The sequence below is a fragment of the Plecotus auritus genome, assembly GCF_963455305.1.
Source record: "Plecotus auritus genome assembly, chromosome: 5".
NCBI lineage: Eukaryota > Metazoa > Chordata > Mammalia > Chiroptera > Vespertilionidae > Plecotus > Plecotus auritus.
Genome location: NC_137776.1, coordinates 151,467,833 through 151,484,089, shown reverse-complemented (window position 1 = coordinate 151,484,089; position 16,257 = coordinate 151,467,833). Strand labels below are relative to the sequence as shown.

At 41.9% G+C, this 16,257-nt stretch overlaps 1 protein-coding gene across 1 annotated transcript in view; it reads left to right on the top strand.

Annotated features, from left to right (window-relative positions):
* The first annotated feature begins 4,715 nt into the window (after positions 1-4,715).
* UBQLN1 (ubiquilin 1) overlaps positions 4,716-16,257 on the top strand; it is a 44,687-nt gene continuing 33,145 nt past the window's right edge. Inside the window, exon 1 of the mRNA XM_080668303.1 lies at positions 4,716-5,376. Coding sequence (XP_080524429.1) covers positions 5,197-5,376 — 180 coding nt within the window. The 5' untranslated portion in view covers positions 4,716-5,196. The remainder of the gene's footprint in view (positions 5,377-16,257) is intronic.

The following is a 16,257-nucleotide window of genomic DNA, read 5'->3' as shown; positions in this document are numbered from 1 at the left end:
TGGACTGACATGGTCCTAGTGGGTAAGGATAATGATTGAGTATATGGTTGAATACATTGCTCCCTTAGTCCCCTATAGTGGCCTATGGTGGTCCAAATGGGGGACATAATGGCTCTCAATAAATTTTAGAAAAATGTCCTTATTGCTTTTGTGTCTCATCCTTATGGACAAAAGGTCTGGGTGAAGGTGAAGTTACAGCTACTGGAATGGGACATACTGGTTTTTTGGTGGTAGAGGTAAGCTGTCTGGCACTAGGGGAACATCTTGGACCTCAGGAGGCCTGGGAGAGGGTGAGACATCATGGTATTCCATCTTTCAGAGCTATCGCCAGACCTTTCCCCATGAAGGAAGACGCTCAGGTAAGGTTCTCCTGAACTATCAAACACTACATTTAACTGGCTCTGCCGTCCACCACATAGCTCTCTGATCACAGCTGATTGCCATTCTTGTTTAATAAGCCAGTTCAAAATGGCAGGGAGCCCTGGTAGGGTAGCTCAGTTGGTTAGAGCAGTGGTCGGCAAACTCATTAGTCAACAGAGCGGCAAACCACGGCTCGCGAGCCGCAGTTTACCGACGACTGGGTTAGGGCATCATCCTGATAAGTCAAAGTTGTGGGTTTGATCCCCAGTCAGGGCACATGTAAAAATCAACCAATGAATGCATAAATAAGTGGAACAACGGTGTTTCTCTTTTTCCCTCTCTTTCTAAAATAAAATTTTTTAAAGTTAAAAAAATAGGGAATGTCCCATCTCTTGTAACTCCCATGCAAAACATCTGTCAGCACCTCCAGATAGCCTTCCCACTCCTACTCCTGTAGTCTTTACTAGTCATTCTGTGGAGTGGATGAATGCCATTCAGCTGGTGGCATGAACAAACAGGACACTTGGACTGCCTGCCTGTAGGCAGTCCTTCCATAAACAAAGACTAGACTTAATTATTCAAATGAACTAGGAAACCTAAGGCTTACCAACCAGCTGGCAGGCCACAATAGAGGCACTGTCATCTTGTGCCCTGTAAGGAGCAGCTATAAGGTTAAGCCTTGGACTGACCTGTTGGCAAAGCCACAAACAAGTCCCAGCTTAGAGAGCACAGCCCTCCTAGCATAATTAAGCTTGACCTTATGACGCCCCCTAGATCCTATCTGGGTAGCTAATGGGCTGTGGGAGGTGCAGCAAGTGCTGCCAAAACAAGTGAAATCAGAACATTGCAACTATGGTGACCACTACCTTGTTTACCTCTGACTATAAAATAAAGGCTCAGGCCCTAACCAGTTTGGCTCAGTGCATAGAGCATTGGCCTGCGGACTCAAGGGTCCCAGGTTTAATTCCTGTCAAGGGCATGTACCTTGGTTGCGGGCACATCCCCAGTAGCGGGTGTGCAGGAGGCAGCTGATTGATGTTTCTCTCTCATCAATGTTTCTAACTCTCTGTCCCTCTCCCTTCCTCTTTGTAAAAAATCAATAAAATATATATATTTTTTAAAAAGGCTCAGCTTGCCGTCTGAATCTTTCTCTGTGGCCTTAGCCAGGCACAGGAGGTCCACCACTCAGCTTATTCTCTGTCTTTTCTTCAATCCTTCGCTGGCCACCCCCTAAGGCTCACCAAACTCTTGACTGTGCTGGCTCAGCACATGTGGCACCCAACTGATAATAGGTCAGATTGGTGGTGGGGGGCCTTCAATAATTAGAAACATTTTCTTTCCAGGTGCATCATGTATGCCCCAGGACTGTACTTCTTAGGTGGATGTCACAAATAACCACAATTCTCCTCCTCTTGAAAAAACAGCGGCTTGCACCTTAGGGGTGGTGATAAGAAAACTTCAAGTGTTTGAGGAAACACCAATAGATCACAGAGCCATCAGACCACATGTAGAACTATCTAAAATGAGACTGCCCTTGATTACTTGGAGAAGTTTCTCACAGGGATAATTTACTTGTTTGTATATAACCTGGTGGGGGGGGGGTTATTCCTACAACGAGAACCATCCAATTAGGAAAGGTAGAACAAAATTTGTCCTCAATTTAGCTGAAGAGATCAATGACATCACATTGGCCCTGGAAGGCATTCAAGTCAGCCTCAACTCACTGTTCAGGGTTATTATGATTGATATAATTGCCCTAGATTTCCTCTGTGCAGACCATGACAAAGTATGTGCAATTGCTAATACATCCTTCTGTGCCTAGATTAATGCCTTGGGCCATGGGGATAAGTCAATACAAAAACAATACCTGGGAAGCAGCCAAAGTAGACGCTGATGGTTTATGGGACCCTGGGGAGCATGGTTATTAATACTGCAGGTTGGCCTCATTCTGCTATTGGAATTCTGTTGATACTAGCCTTAAGTGCTCTATGAGACAAATACATGTGTGCTGAATAAATTTGTCCTCTGAAATCATTAGACTTGGAGTTTTACACAAGCAGGGAGTGAATGTTTTTTTCCCTTTGAACCTATTACAAAGCAAGTTAGTATTACCTGCCCTAGCCGGTTTGCTCAGTGGATAGAGCGTTGGTCTGCGCACTGAAAGGTCCCGGGTTCAATTCCGGTCAAGGGCATGTACCTTGGTTGCGGGCACAACCCCAGTAGGAGGTGTGCAGGAGGCAGCTGATCGATGTTTCTCTCTCGTCGGTGTTTCTAACTCTCCCTCTCCCTTCCTCTCTGTAAAAAATCAATAAAATATATTTTTAAAAAGTTAGTATTACCTATTACCTATGTCACTATACTATAAACCTTGGGAGAGACATGAGTATAAAATATGATCTGTTCTAAGTGAATTTCCTCTCTAGTGGGAAACATAATAGTTCAATTCAGTTCTATAATAAATGCTCTCATGCCAAGAAATTAGGTTGGCACTTGTGTGATTAAGACTTGATCCCTGTTTTCAAGGGTCTTGTCTAATAAAGGAGATATGCACACAAGTGTAATACAAGGCAAAATGTGATGAGTGACACCTAAAAAGTAATACAGCTATATGGGAATACAAGTATTTACAGATAATGTATGGCTCAAAAAGCCTAACCCAGTGGTCTACAAACTGTGGCTCATGAAAGACTGACGGTGGCGGCCAGAGGGAAGGCCTGGGTCCCAGGTGCCAGGGGAAAACCGGTGCTGGCAGCCAGGGGAAGGAAGGCCTATTGCACGAATCGCTTCGTGCAACGGGCCTCTAGTACTTTATATTCTTACAGATAAATTATATTCATAAATTGTGCATATACTTCATAAATTTAAAGAAATAAAATTAATGTAGACATCATTACAGAGCAGTTTCGTAAGTGTTTGGTTAGAGATAAATGATTGGTTGTCCAATGGTGGAACTTCTACCTTGAGAAGAAATGATTTTCCTGACATCTAGACAGAAGCAAGTAGTCATCCTTCACAAGAGTATGTATCCTTCAGTAGAGAGCCCACTGTAATTTTCTTAAAAGATAGTTTTATTCATTTTTATTTTTAAACTTTTTTAGCGAGATATATTGAGAAACATCAATGTGAGAGCAAAACATGGATGGTCTGCCTTTTGCATTCCTCCTGCCAGGGATGGAGCCAGCAACCTGGGCTGTATGGAACCTGCAACCTTTCACTGCGCGGATTATGCCCGACCAATTGAGCCACACCAGCCAGAGCATCCTGTGTAATTTTTAATGTTATTAAATTTTAATGTTCTGAACAATGCTGCCAGAAGTTTAGCTAATATCAGATGATGACTGTAGTGCAATTTATACTTTCAGAATTTCTCTTAATCCCAGATTACAAAAGGACTCTGCTCAAAAGAATTCATCATGGAAGGGTATTTACTTCCAGAACAGAGTTGGATGGTTTAAAAACAGAAATACAGATTATATCCTTGCATATTTGGGTCACAATGGGCTGTCAAGGTTTACATCTGTGTAACACTGATTAATAAAGTTTAATGTCCAGTGTGGTATATTCCTTGCAAGTCATTTTTTAAAGACAAACATTGACGTCATTTCGAAGTTAGAATTCTCAGGGGGAAAATAACTTCCTGTTTCTTATTTGTACCCATATTAAATGGAAAATATTTTTTGAACAACCATCTTTAATGCCACCTAAAGTCTGAAATAAAGCAGTAACTTATTTGATGTAAGAATATAAAAAAGAACACCTCAGCTACATTAAACAGTCTCAGTGGGGTGGGACTCCGTTTCTGCTCAGACATATTGGGAAATAAGTGTTCACAGAAAATTCGGGGTTGCTCGCGCAGGGATGTCAGCATGCGAGCGGAGGCCACAGTCAACACATGTGGCCTGATCACTTGAGCAAAAGGGGCTGACCCGAGGGCAGGAAGCCGCCGCCGTGGAGCGATGACTCCACGGGATTGCGCTGTGTGGCTACAGACGTCTACTTTTTTGGGGGGTGGGGTTTATGAGGCTCTTTCCTCGATTAACTTAGCTTCCAACTCCCTCGCTCCTGACAATACGATCAAGCATTTTAAATTTCCCAAGTAAACGAAAATTAAGCATATTAAAATAACAAAACCTCTCCAGCATTCCTTAGAGACCCCTGTCCCAGTGGCTACGCGGAACTAGGTTTGGTCCAGTGAGCCCGGCGGCGCGATGTATGACGTAAGGCGGTGGGGAAACGACCTGGATCGCGAGAGCGCAGGCGCAGCCACGGCCACGGCCGCAGCGCCCTGTGAGTGAGCCCTTTCTAGTAATTTCGCTAACTGTGAAGTCATCCACGTGCGTCGTGATAATGTCTTCCAAAACCTGCGAGTTTATTTTTTGGTGAAAGGAGTGAAAATAAATGCCCCATTCTGCTTCTATTCTTTCGCTCTGGCTGTGCCAACACTGACCCACGGGAGAGGGGAAGCAAAGCCGCGGGGGTTCGAAGCCTGGTCGGCCGGGCATGACTGGTCGACGCCGTCAGCTGCGTTACCCGGCATGCCCCGCGCGGCGGCGGCGGAGGAACGCGGGGGAGGGGGTGGGGAGGAGGAAGCGGCGGCGGCTGCGGATGTCGCTGCGACCGAGCGGCGTCTGAACATACAGCGGCCTCCGAGCGCCCGACCCGGGCCTGCGCCGGAGCCCACGCCCAGCTCTGCCGCCCCTCGCCCGCCAGGGCGGCCCTGCGCTTCTAGCCACTGAGGCGGCGCGACCTGCGTTCTCCGTTGTCCGGGCCAGCCGGCTCTGGCGTCTGCTGGCTCCCCCTCGCTCGCCTGCTCCTTCCTGAGTCACCGCCGCCGCCATGGCCGAGAGTGGTGAAAGCGGTGGCCCTCCGAGCTCCCAGGACAGCGCTGCCGCGGCCGAAGGGACGGGCGCCCCCGCGGCCGCTGCTTCCGCGGAGCCCAAGATCATGAAAGTCACTGTGAAGACCCCGAAGGAGAAGGAGGAGTTCGCTGTGCCGGAAGATAGCTCCGTCCAGCAGGTGAGGACCGCCCTCGGCTCGGTCCGCGTGGGGGTGGCGGCAGGACCTCTGCCCGCGGCGGGGGGAGGTGGCTTTTAAAGGCCTGGGCGGGGGTCTTCCCCGGAGGTGCGCCTGGTCGTACTCTCCGCGCTCATCCCTAATGAGATCACACCCAAGTTCGTGGGTTTGCTCCTTGGGACGCCGCAGAGGTTTGTGGCGGTGCCTCGCGGCCTGTTTGTGGGACGCGCCGACACCTCTTCCCTCGGCGCCTTATGCTTTGGCCTCCACCGCCCCCCAGCCTCCGCCCCCAGCTGCTTCCCTGCTGCTCCGCACAAAGGAAGAGGACCCACCGTCTGGCTCCCGGCTGGGATGAGGCTGGCTCGGGCGTGGGTTCGCTTTCGCCCAGTCTGCGGTTTTGTCTCAGGAATAAAAAGGGGGGGTGCTTATTGTTTTGCCTGCCCGAGGGGTAAGGTGGATTTTGCGGTGAGGAGCACATGTACATTTAGTTTTGCGTTTTCACGGCTGAATCTTTCCCATTTATTTTTTTAAAATTTACTGTAACGTAGAACTTGCTTTCAGCCACATCTTAAGTGATAGTATTAGGTTTAAGGAGAAAGCTGGATGGACTCTCATTGATGACTTGCTGTTTTCTTTGTAATCTATCATCCCTCAGATGCCAATCATTGGGTAGGTTTTTGTTTGATTTTAGGGGGACGATAGCTGCGTTACTCAGATATTAGCGGTTGCAATCTAATAAAAAAAAATTGGAGTTAATGGAGAATACTGCCAAATTTACAACTTAAAATCTATTCAGCAATATAAATTTTACAATTAATTAGGAATCTCGAATTCAGCAAATTGTTTTAGCATATTGTTGAATACACCCTAGAATATTTTTCCATAATTATTGTATTGATGTCTGGCATTTTCAAACCTTGTGAACAGTTTATGAGGAAGCAATTCCTGAAATGGACATAATACCTAGGTACTGCAAGTGTTTGGGTTATTGATGTATATGGTTCTAAAAGATGGTGAGTTTTGTGAAGTTGTAAGAACGTGTAGCATAAAGTGAGAGAAACTTTTACCACCTACTGAATCACCATATTTTTTGGTCTCAGTTTTGCTATGAAAAATTTCTTTAACATTTTTATATTTTCCAGTATGCAGGAAAGTTGAAAATTGGAAAATGAATACCCACATGTCTGTTACCTACAATTCATGTTTTGCTGTATTTGCTATATCACAAAAATTATCAGTCCATTTTTTATTTTGAATGCATTTCAAAGTAAATTGCAAATATCAGTACATGTTCCCCTTAAAGAACACTTCAGCAATGTGTATATCATTAACCTGAGTTCAGTCTTTATTTATTTACTAGAGGCTCGGTGCATGAAATTTGTGCGGGGGTGGGGGGGGGTCGTCCCGTCGTCCCTTCCCTCGTCCCTCCTCCCTCGTCCCTCCTCCCTCGTCCCTCAGCCCCGCCTGCTCCCTCTCGCAGTCCTGGACCCCTCGCTCCTTAAGCGCTGCCAAGGAGGTGAGAGAGGCTCCCACCACTGCCGCTGTGCTTGCCAGCCGTGAGCCCGGCTTCAGGCTGAGTGGCACTCCCCCTGTGGGAGCGCACTGATCACCAGGGGGCAGCTCCTGCGTTGAGCGTCTGCCCCCTGGTGGTCAGTGCGCATCATAGTGACCAGTCCTTCTGGTTGATCCGCCATAAAGGTGTCTTAGGCTTTTATTATATAGATAGATTTATTTATTTTAGGTAAGTTTGACATGCAGTGAAATGCACATTATTGCTATTCTATGAGTTTCCACAAAACTGTGTAATCTAAAGCTTTTTATTAAGATGTAGGACTTTATAATTGACGAGAAAGTTATCTCTTAACCTTTCCCAGTCAGTTCAGCCACTCTCCCCTCTATCACCCACTTTTTAAATTTTTCTTCACCGTTGGTTAGTTTTGCCTTTTCTAGAACTTCTCATAAGTGGTATTGGGTAAGGCTTTTTTTTTTTTTTTTTTTTTTTTTTTCACTCAGCATAATGATTGAGATTCATTCTTGTTGTGTAGTTCCTTTTTTAAAAAAATTAAAAATGTTTTTATTGTTTTTAGACAGGAAGGGAGAGGGAGAGAGAGAAACATCAGTGAGAGAGATTCATCATTTAGCTGTCTCCTGCATGCCCCCTCCTGGGGATCGAGCCGGAAACCCAGGCATGTGTCCAAATGGGGAATGGAACCATGACCTCCAGGTTCATGGGTCGACACTCAACCGGAGCCACACCTACCAGGCTGTAGTTCCTTTTTTATTGCTGTGTTGTTTTCATTGTATAAATATACCAAAATTTATCTATTATCCTGTTGTCAGTTACGTGGGCTGTTTTCAGTTAGTTACTATGGACATTCTTTTACAAACCTTTTTTTGACAAGTGCTTTTATCTCTTATGATAAATACTTAAAGGTGGAATGACTCGATCATGTGGTAGAAACCATGTTTGTGCTATTTTACAATCCTACACAACAGTGTATAGGAGTTTCTGTTGCTCCACATTCCTGCTAACATTTGATAGTGTCCGTCTTTTTTGTTTTATTATAGTGGGTGTGTAGTCATATTAATTTTTGAAGTCTTAGGTCTTCTTCCTAGGATTCCTAGTTCAGCTGTTGTGAGCATTTAATGTAAAAGATTAGAAAGATTCATTATTCTATAAATAGAAAACTTGATTTAAGTCAGTTTATATCTGTGAGACTTTTTTTTTTTTTACTTTTTGTGATAGTGAAATTAGAATTTTAAAATTCTGTGGAAAATTTAAATTTACTCCTCTGTAACCAAAATAAAATTTTTTGAAAAAATATCTTTTATTGATTTTTTACAGAGGAAGGGAGAGGGATAGATAGTTAGAAACATCAATGAGAGAGAAACATCAATCAGCTGCCTCCCACACACCCCCTACTGGGGATGTGTCCGCAACCAAGGTACATACCCTTGACCAGAATCGAACCTAGGACCCTTCAGTCCACAGGCCGACGCTCTATCCACTGAGCCAAACCGGTCAAGGCCAAAATAAAATTTTAGTAGATAAAACTAAGGCCTTTCTGAAGCAAATTTTTCTAATGGCAGTTGAATTTTTATTTTTATTTTATTTTATTTTTTTAAAATATATATTTTATTGATTTTTTACAGAGGAAGGGAGAGGGATAGAGAGTTAGAAACATTGATGAGAGAGGAACATCAATCAGCTGCCTTCTGCACACCCCCTACTGGGGATGTGCCTGCAGCCAAGGTACATGCCCTTGACTAGAATCAAACCTGGGACCCTTCAGTCCGCAGGCCGACGCTCTATCCACTGAGCCAAACCAGTCAGGGCATGAATTTTTATTTTGATAAATGCTTTCTGTTGGAGCAGAAACATGATAAAAATTGAAGCTCATCACTGCACCAAGACTCTGAAGACAAGTTGAACTATCTGTACACTCTGTTGAGGGAAGCACATACAGGAAAATGTGCAAGAATAAGAAAAGCCATTTCAGATGATTTGTAAAATTCTACTTGAAGCACAAGAAAAAATTTGTAACTTTGTAATTTAAGTTTCCCTAAGTGGCTTGTTAGCTTTAAATTATTTGCTACATATTGAAATTTATTATTAAAATATATTTAATGACATTAGGACCCAATAAAAATGTTCAGTAAAAAATTGGGAACTATTTGGTTCTGAGAATTTTTAGGTAATATTGTAGGTAAAGGGGTAAGCAAGACACCTACAAAAGGATAATATTGAAGGCTTAGGCTCTCTATCAGACATATCTCATTTTCTACAATTTAAAATATCTTTCAATAAGTGTTCTTATATCATTCTCTTAATACAGTATACTAAAGTAGTATTTCTTTATATGAATATATTTTATTTTTTATTTTGAGTGTACATTTATTAAAGCTGAGGACAGTGAAACAAAGGAAGGGCTTAGGGTAGAAGAAGCAACAGCAGACAGCCTAGGTCAGTGGTCGGCAAACCACGGCTCACTCGCGAGCCACGGTTTGCCGCTCTGTTGACTAATGAGTTTGCCAACCACTGGCCTACGTGGGTGCTCTTGACTTTCTAGAAACGAGGTAGGAAAGAAGTGAGCCATGCAGGGCTGCTGTTTTAGCTCACTGAAAAGTTAGAGAAAAGGGGGCCTTGGAGACATGTTCAAGAGGTAAGCCTGGGATGAGCTGCTGCTGCCCATTGCTCACTTGGTTGCAAGTCGCTTGGGGACCCTGAGTTTAGGACAGAAAAATAAAGATGCATGCCTGAGAGGGAAGAAAGGTGTGGGAATGCTCCAGAGAGAGCCCTCTCAAAGTGGTTTCGTTAATTGGGGTTTTCATAATGTAAATAGATTAAAAAAAAAAGGCACAAAGTCTCTGTGTATGAGATTGTACTTTCTTTTACTTACTCATTATCTGTTATTGGAAACAGTTTGAGGATTTCCAAGTGTCAACAAGCAAGATGAAATCCCGAAGAATGGTGTGTATGTGTGTGTGTATGTGATTAAAACTAGTGCAGAGAATGGAAGGGAGCTTCCATGTAACTTCTGATTAGCTTTTCTTGGATTTTTTTAGCCTTCCAGATTATAGTGTAAAATTTTGAAGTAGAGTTAACTGAAACACTCAGGTAACATGCATTCTAGTTTTACAAAACATCTTCATCACTTGAAACATTTAGAAAAATAATATATTTAACATAACATACAATAATATAAATATTGTATTGAGTAGAATCGAGCATTTCCTAATGGGGGAATTGCAGTGCCTTAAGGTCATTATCACAAGCATCATCTAACATTATAGTGTGGGTGTAGGACTGCACTGTCCTCTTTGGTACCACCAGCTACCTCTGACTGTTGAGCATTTACAATATGATTGAAATGATTTAAGATGTGCTGAGGTGTAAAATATCAGATTTTGAAAAACTGTGATTGGCTTCTTATATGTGGCATAATGTTTTTAAGGTTCATCCATGTTGTGCCATGTATATGAATATATCACATTTTCCATCATACTGGCAAAATGTAGTCATTTTTAAAAATTATGTTTTTAATCATTTTAGAGAGAAGAACATCTGTGTGAGAGAGAAACATCTTTGGGTTGCCTCTGGCATGTGCCTTGATTTGGAATGCTACTAGTGACCTCTCAGTACTTGGGGCGATGCTGAACGAATTGAGCCCACCAGCCAGGGCTATAGTCATTTTTTAAAAAAAGAATGTTATTTACACGAGTTTATTATTTTATTTATTTTTTTATATATATTTTATTGATATTTTACAGAGAGGAAGGGAGAGGGATAGAGAGTTAGAAACATCGATGAGAGAGAAACATCGGTCAGCTGCCTCCTGCACACCTCCCACCGGGGATGTGCCCCCAACCAAGGTATGTGCCCCTGACCGGAATCGAACCTGGGACCCTTCAGTCCGCAGGCTGACGCTCTATCCACTGAGCCAAACCGGTTTTGTCATGAATTTATTATTTTAAAAAAATATTTTAAAAGATTTCTCAGTTTTAATTTCAAATGGAGCATATATCAATAACTATAGCCTACATAAAGAAAAATTATTTGATGCTTTTTAAAAAATATATTTTATTGATTTTTTACAGAGAGGAAGGGAAAGGGATAGAGAGTTAGAAACATTGATGAGAGAGAAACATCGATCAGCTGCCTCCTGCACACTCCCTACTGGGGATGTGCCCGCAACCAAGGTACATACCCTTGACTGGAATCGAACCTGGGACCCTTGAGTCTGCAGGCCGACGCTCTATCCACTGAGCCAAACGGTCAGGGCTCTTTGAGGTTTTTAATTTGGAAGAGTGGTGTCCTGCAGTGGCATATTTAATAGATTAAGTAGGTGCTTATAAGAATGAGGATTGACTCCGCTAAGTGGCCATTGCCTCTTGCCTAGAAAATATAGTAACCTACTGCTCAGTCTCCCCATTTTTCTGCCCCTCCTCCCATTCATTCCTAGATCAATCTCTGAAAAAAATGTTACTCTGATCATGTTGCCCTCTAGGTAAAACTAATGGCTCCCATTGATCTTAGACTACTTAAAGCTTCTGTGAGGTCCTGTGTGGTATGGTTCCTACCTCTCCATTCTGATGCCTTCTTTTTTCCTTGGTTACTTGGCTCTTGCCATACTGACTTTTTAGTTCTTTGACCTGTTGCTACATTTTTTTCCTGCCTCAGGACTTTGGTGTAATTTGTTCTTTCCATCTGCATTGCTTCCCGCTCTTTGTCCATTCCAGTTAACCCTTAAATTTCAGTGCAGAGGTCACTTTCTCAAAGAACTATTCCTGATTGCCCAGGCTAGATTGGGATTCCCTTGTATTTTCTCTCAGTATCCTATTTTCGGTTATAAATCATCACAATGTAAATTATGTATTTATGTGGCTATATGATTAATGCTTTATTTTCCTGCTAGAGCAGATTTGTGATTGTTCACCATTGTTACCAGAGCCTAGTGCATGGTATGGGCTCAGTAAATATTTATTAACAAGTATGTATTTAATAATAACTAGCAATTTTTGAAATTTTGCTGAGTGCAGTATATACATAATCTCCTGGTTCCTGCTCTCCTTTCTCAGCTTAGTTTTTAACAGCTCTTCCCTTAATTCACCACTCTTTAAGCACAACTCTTGATTGCCTCAGGACATTCATTCTTTTTAAAAATATATTTTTTATTGATTTCAGAGAGGAATGAAGAAGGAGAGCAAGAAACATTAATGATGAGAGAGAATCATTGATCGGCTGCCTCCTGCACGCCCCCTACTGGGAACCAAGCCCGCAACCTGGGCATGTGCCCTGACCAGAACCACAGAACACAAAAAATGATTTGAATGATTATCCATCTTTCTCAAAACGGTTCACAGCTAATGTAATTTAAATGCTTAGGGAGAAGTTAATTCTTTACATGTATGTAGTCAATATGTAGTGCTGTCAATATGTAGTGCTGGTAAATGTTCCAATTCTTCAGGGAAAACACTGATTTATAGTGTTTGCTGATTTTTATGGTGTAAATTCTCTTACCACGGCAGTTTCAAGCTACCAGTATTAAACTGGCTCACAAAATTCCTGAAAATTTAGCAGTGAGAGCCAGTAGGAGCCATTGCTTACAGTGGATGCCTTAAGGCAGGGGTCAACAAACCATAGTGGGACAAATGTGCCATGCCCATTCATTTCTATATTACCTACTAGAGGCCCGGTGCATGAAAATTCATGCACTGGAGCGGGGATCCCTCAGCCTGACCTGCCCCCTCTCTCAGTCTGGGAGCCCTCGGGAAGGCAACGCCCCCATTACTCCTCTGCCGCCGCCACTGCTGGCATCACAAGCCTCGGCCGGCCCTGGTTACCTGAGCCTTGGGTGGCCCTGGGCGGCTGGGCAGCTGTCACCTGAGGCTTGCCTGTGTCTCGGGCCGGCTCTGGGTGGCTGGGCAGCCGCCATCTGAGGCTTGCCTGCGCCTCGGGCCGGCCTTGGGCGGCTGGGGGGCTGGGGGACTGGGGGACTCCGGAGGCAGGCGCCCCGGCAGGGCTGAGGGGACTGGGCGCCGCCATCTTTGAGGGTGTGGCAGTCAAAGCATATTCCCTCCTTATTGGCTATGGGCGCCTCCATCTTTGTGAGGGCTTGGTGGTCAATTAGCATATTCCCTCTTTACTAGATAGGATGGCTGCTTTCAGAACAGACCATATGGCCCCAGAGTTGAAAATATTTACTGTGTAGCCCTTTACAGAAAGTTTGTTGACCTCTGCCTTATGGCAGTAGGGCTTACTGTTGTGGATCTTGTCACACTGTTCCTTAAAAGCCACCTCATTGGAACATTTTTACCATGACTTAAAACAATTACAGTGCTGTCCAGTAGAAATATAATGCAAGCCTCATATGTAATTTTAATTATATTAAAAATAAAAAAGAAGCCACTTAAAGAAAAGGTAGTGAAGTTAATTTTTTATTGTAAAATACACATAAAATTTACCATCTTAACCATTTTTAAGTGTACAATTTAGTGGCATTAAGTACATTCGCATTGTTGTACAACTGTCACCACTGTTCATCTCCAGAACTTTTTTCATCTTGCAAAACAGAAACTCTGTACCTATTAAACAATAACCCCCTCCTCTCTCTACCAGCCCCTGGCAGCAGTCATTCTTATTTTCTGTCTCTATGAAATTGATATTATATTATCTCATAAAAGTGCGATCAGAAGTGTTTGTCCTTTGGTAACAGGCTTATTTCACTTACTATGTCCTTAAGGTTCATTTATGTTGTAATGTGTCAATTTCCTTCCTTTTTAAGGTGAATAATTCCATTGCATGTATATACCCCGTTTTGTTTACCTGTTTGTCTGTTGGTGGTCACTTGGGTTGCTTCTACCTTTTGGTTACTGTGATTTTAATATGTTTTGTTTAACCCAGTAATCATTTCAACGTGTAATTGATAACAAAATTGAGATATACTTGTTTCATATTAAGTCTTCAAAATCGAGGATATATTTTACACTTACAGCACATTTCAGTTTGGACTGGCCACATTTTAAATGCTCATTATCCGCATGTGCCTGGACTACCGAATTAGCACAGTTAATAGACTGTGTTTTGCTCCCTACTTACCTCTTCCCCTTTGTTCACTGCATTTCAGCCATTTGTACTGTCTTTTCCCCTAATTATCACTCACTAGCTCTTTCCCCCTCTGCGTCCTTGCAAAGGCTGCTAACGACAGTAATATAATAGCTATTATTTATTCCAGACTTATCTAGGCATAATGCGTTTCTTTTTAAGTTTTACAACTTTATGATGATGCAAGTACTATTATGCTTTTTTTAAAAATGAAGAAATGGATTCAGATTAATAATATGATCAAATTTATACACCTGTTAAATAGTGGAGCCTAGATTCAAATCTAGTGACTAACTTTGGAGCCCACACCTGACTGCTCCAAGCTGCCTTGACTTTTCTCTGGTTGGCTTTTATTTAAATGTTAGTTCATTAGAAGATGATTTGGAGGCACCTTCTAAATTAAATCAACAATTATAATCTCATATCATTTTGTGCTTATGTGGACTGTATCCTTACTACCACATACTGTAAGAATTTACAAGTGTAGAGGCTGTTTTATCTTCTAATCCCCTGGTACCCAGCATTGTGCATGGCACATATTGAGTAATGCAAGTATTTATTGAGTGAATGAATAAATATTGTTTTAAAGATTATTTACAGCCCAGGCCGGTTTGGCTCAGTGAATAGTAGAGCATCGGCCTGTGGACTGAAGCGTCTCAGGTTCGATTCTGGTCAGGGGGACATGCCCGGGGTTGTGGGCTTGATCCCCAGTAGGGGATGTGCAAGAGGCAACTGATCAATGATTCTCTCTCATCATTGATGTTTCAATTTCTCTCCCTCTCCCTTCCTCTCTGAAATCAATTTAAAAAAAAACAACAACTCTCTGAGGTACTTCCTCTTTAAAAAAAATCATTTACAATATTTTGTACTTATTTGGAACTGCTTGTGATTTACTAAGAAAAATATGTTTACTCTAGTTAAATGTGCAATGACATTCTTTCAGTTGTTAACTTCCATTATAAAGGAAAATCCCACTAAGTTAGGATTGGGAGTATTTTTAGAGACTAAAGTTGATTATTATCTATAAATCTGTTAGGTGCAAAAGTGGCTAGATTAGCATAAAAATATTCCATTCATTATAGGTATAAATAACATATATCTGTGTGTCTCTATTTTGCAAAACATTTTTATTAGAAGATCTGAACTCTGTTTTTTTCCAGTTAGTTTGACATCCTATAAATATGATAGCATAGACTGCTTGGATTACTGGTTAAGCAGCCTGCAATACAGATTTCTAGATTCAGGTACAATGGTTTTTGTTAAATATTTTTTAGCCTTTAATAAAGCAGAGTGGAGAACGGCCCACCCACTGGCCGTATAAGGCCTGTGAAATCATTTGGTCTGGCCCTGCCAAGGCATTAGGGGTGAGTTAATTAAATATTTGACAATATAGCAGGCTAATTTTTAAGTTTATAATTTTGTATGGCCTATGAATGATGCTATAAATACCCAAATGGCCCTTGGCAGAAAAAAGGTTCCCCCACTCCTGCTTTAAAGCTTTCTCCAGTGGCTGTTACTAGTTTTAAAAAATGCAGAATGCAAAGAAAAATTAACTACATTATGCATGCTATTACTTTAAGATTAGACAATTCGAATGATGTAGAAAAGTAGGAAATTAAAAGGGTGCCTACTCAAAGATAACCTAAATTTATCTATATTTACATTTTGGTGATTCTGTCTAGAAGGGTGTTTATTTGTATACCCATATATAATTTTCTGTTTATTTCTATTAAGCAGATGTGATTATTGATCCACAACCTTTCTTTACCTTACTTTTCCTTGTTCCTTTGTGTTCTTTCCATATCAGCATATGTAGAACTAACTTGTTCCACTACTTATTATTTATTTTTTTGTGTGTGTGTGTACATTTTTTTAAAAAAATATATTTTATTGGTTTTTTACAGAGAGGAAGAGAGAGGGACAGAGAGTTAGAAACATTGAGGGGAGAGAAACATCAATCAGCTGCCTCTTGCACACCTCCTACTAGGGATGTGCCTGCAACCAAGGTACATGCCCTTGACCGGAATCGAACCTGGGACCTTTCAGTCCGTAGGCCAATGCTCTATCCACTGAGCCAAACCAGTTAGGGTGTGTGTACATATTTTTATTAATATTTTGAGAAAGACGGGAAACATGTTTCAGCATAATATAGTTAAGTATATTGAAATATGGTTCTGCTTTTTTTTTTATAATCCTTGATATTTTTCCATTTATTTATTTATTTTTTATTTATTTATTTTTTTTTAAGATAGAGTGGAAGGAAAGGGGAGAGACAGAGA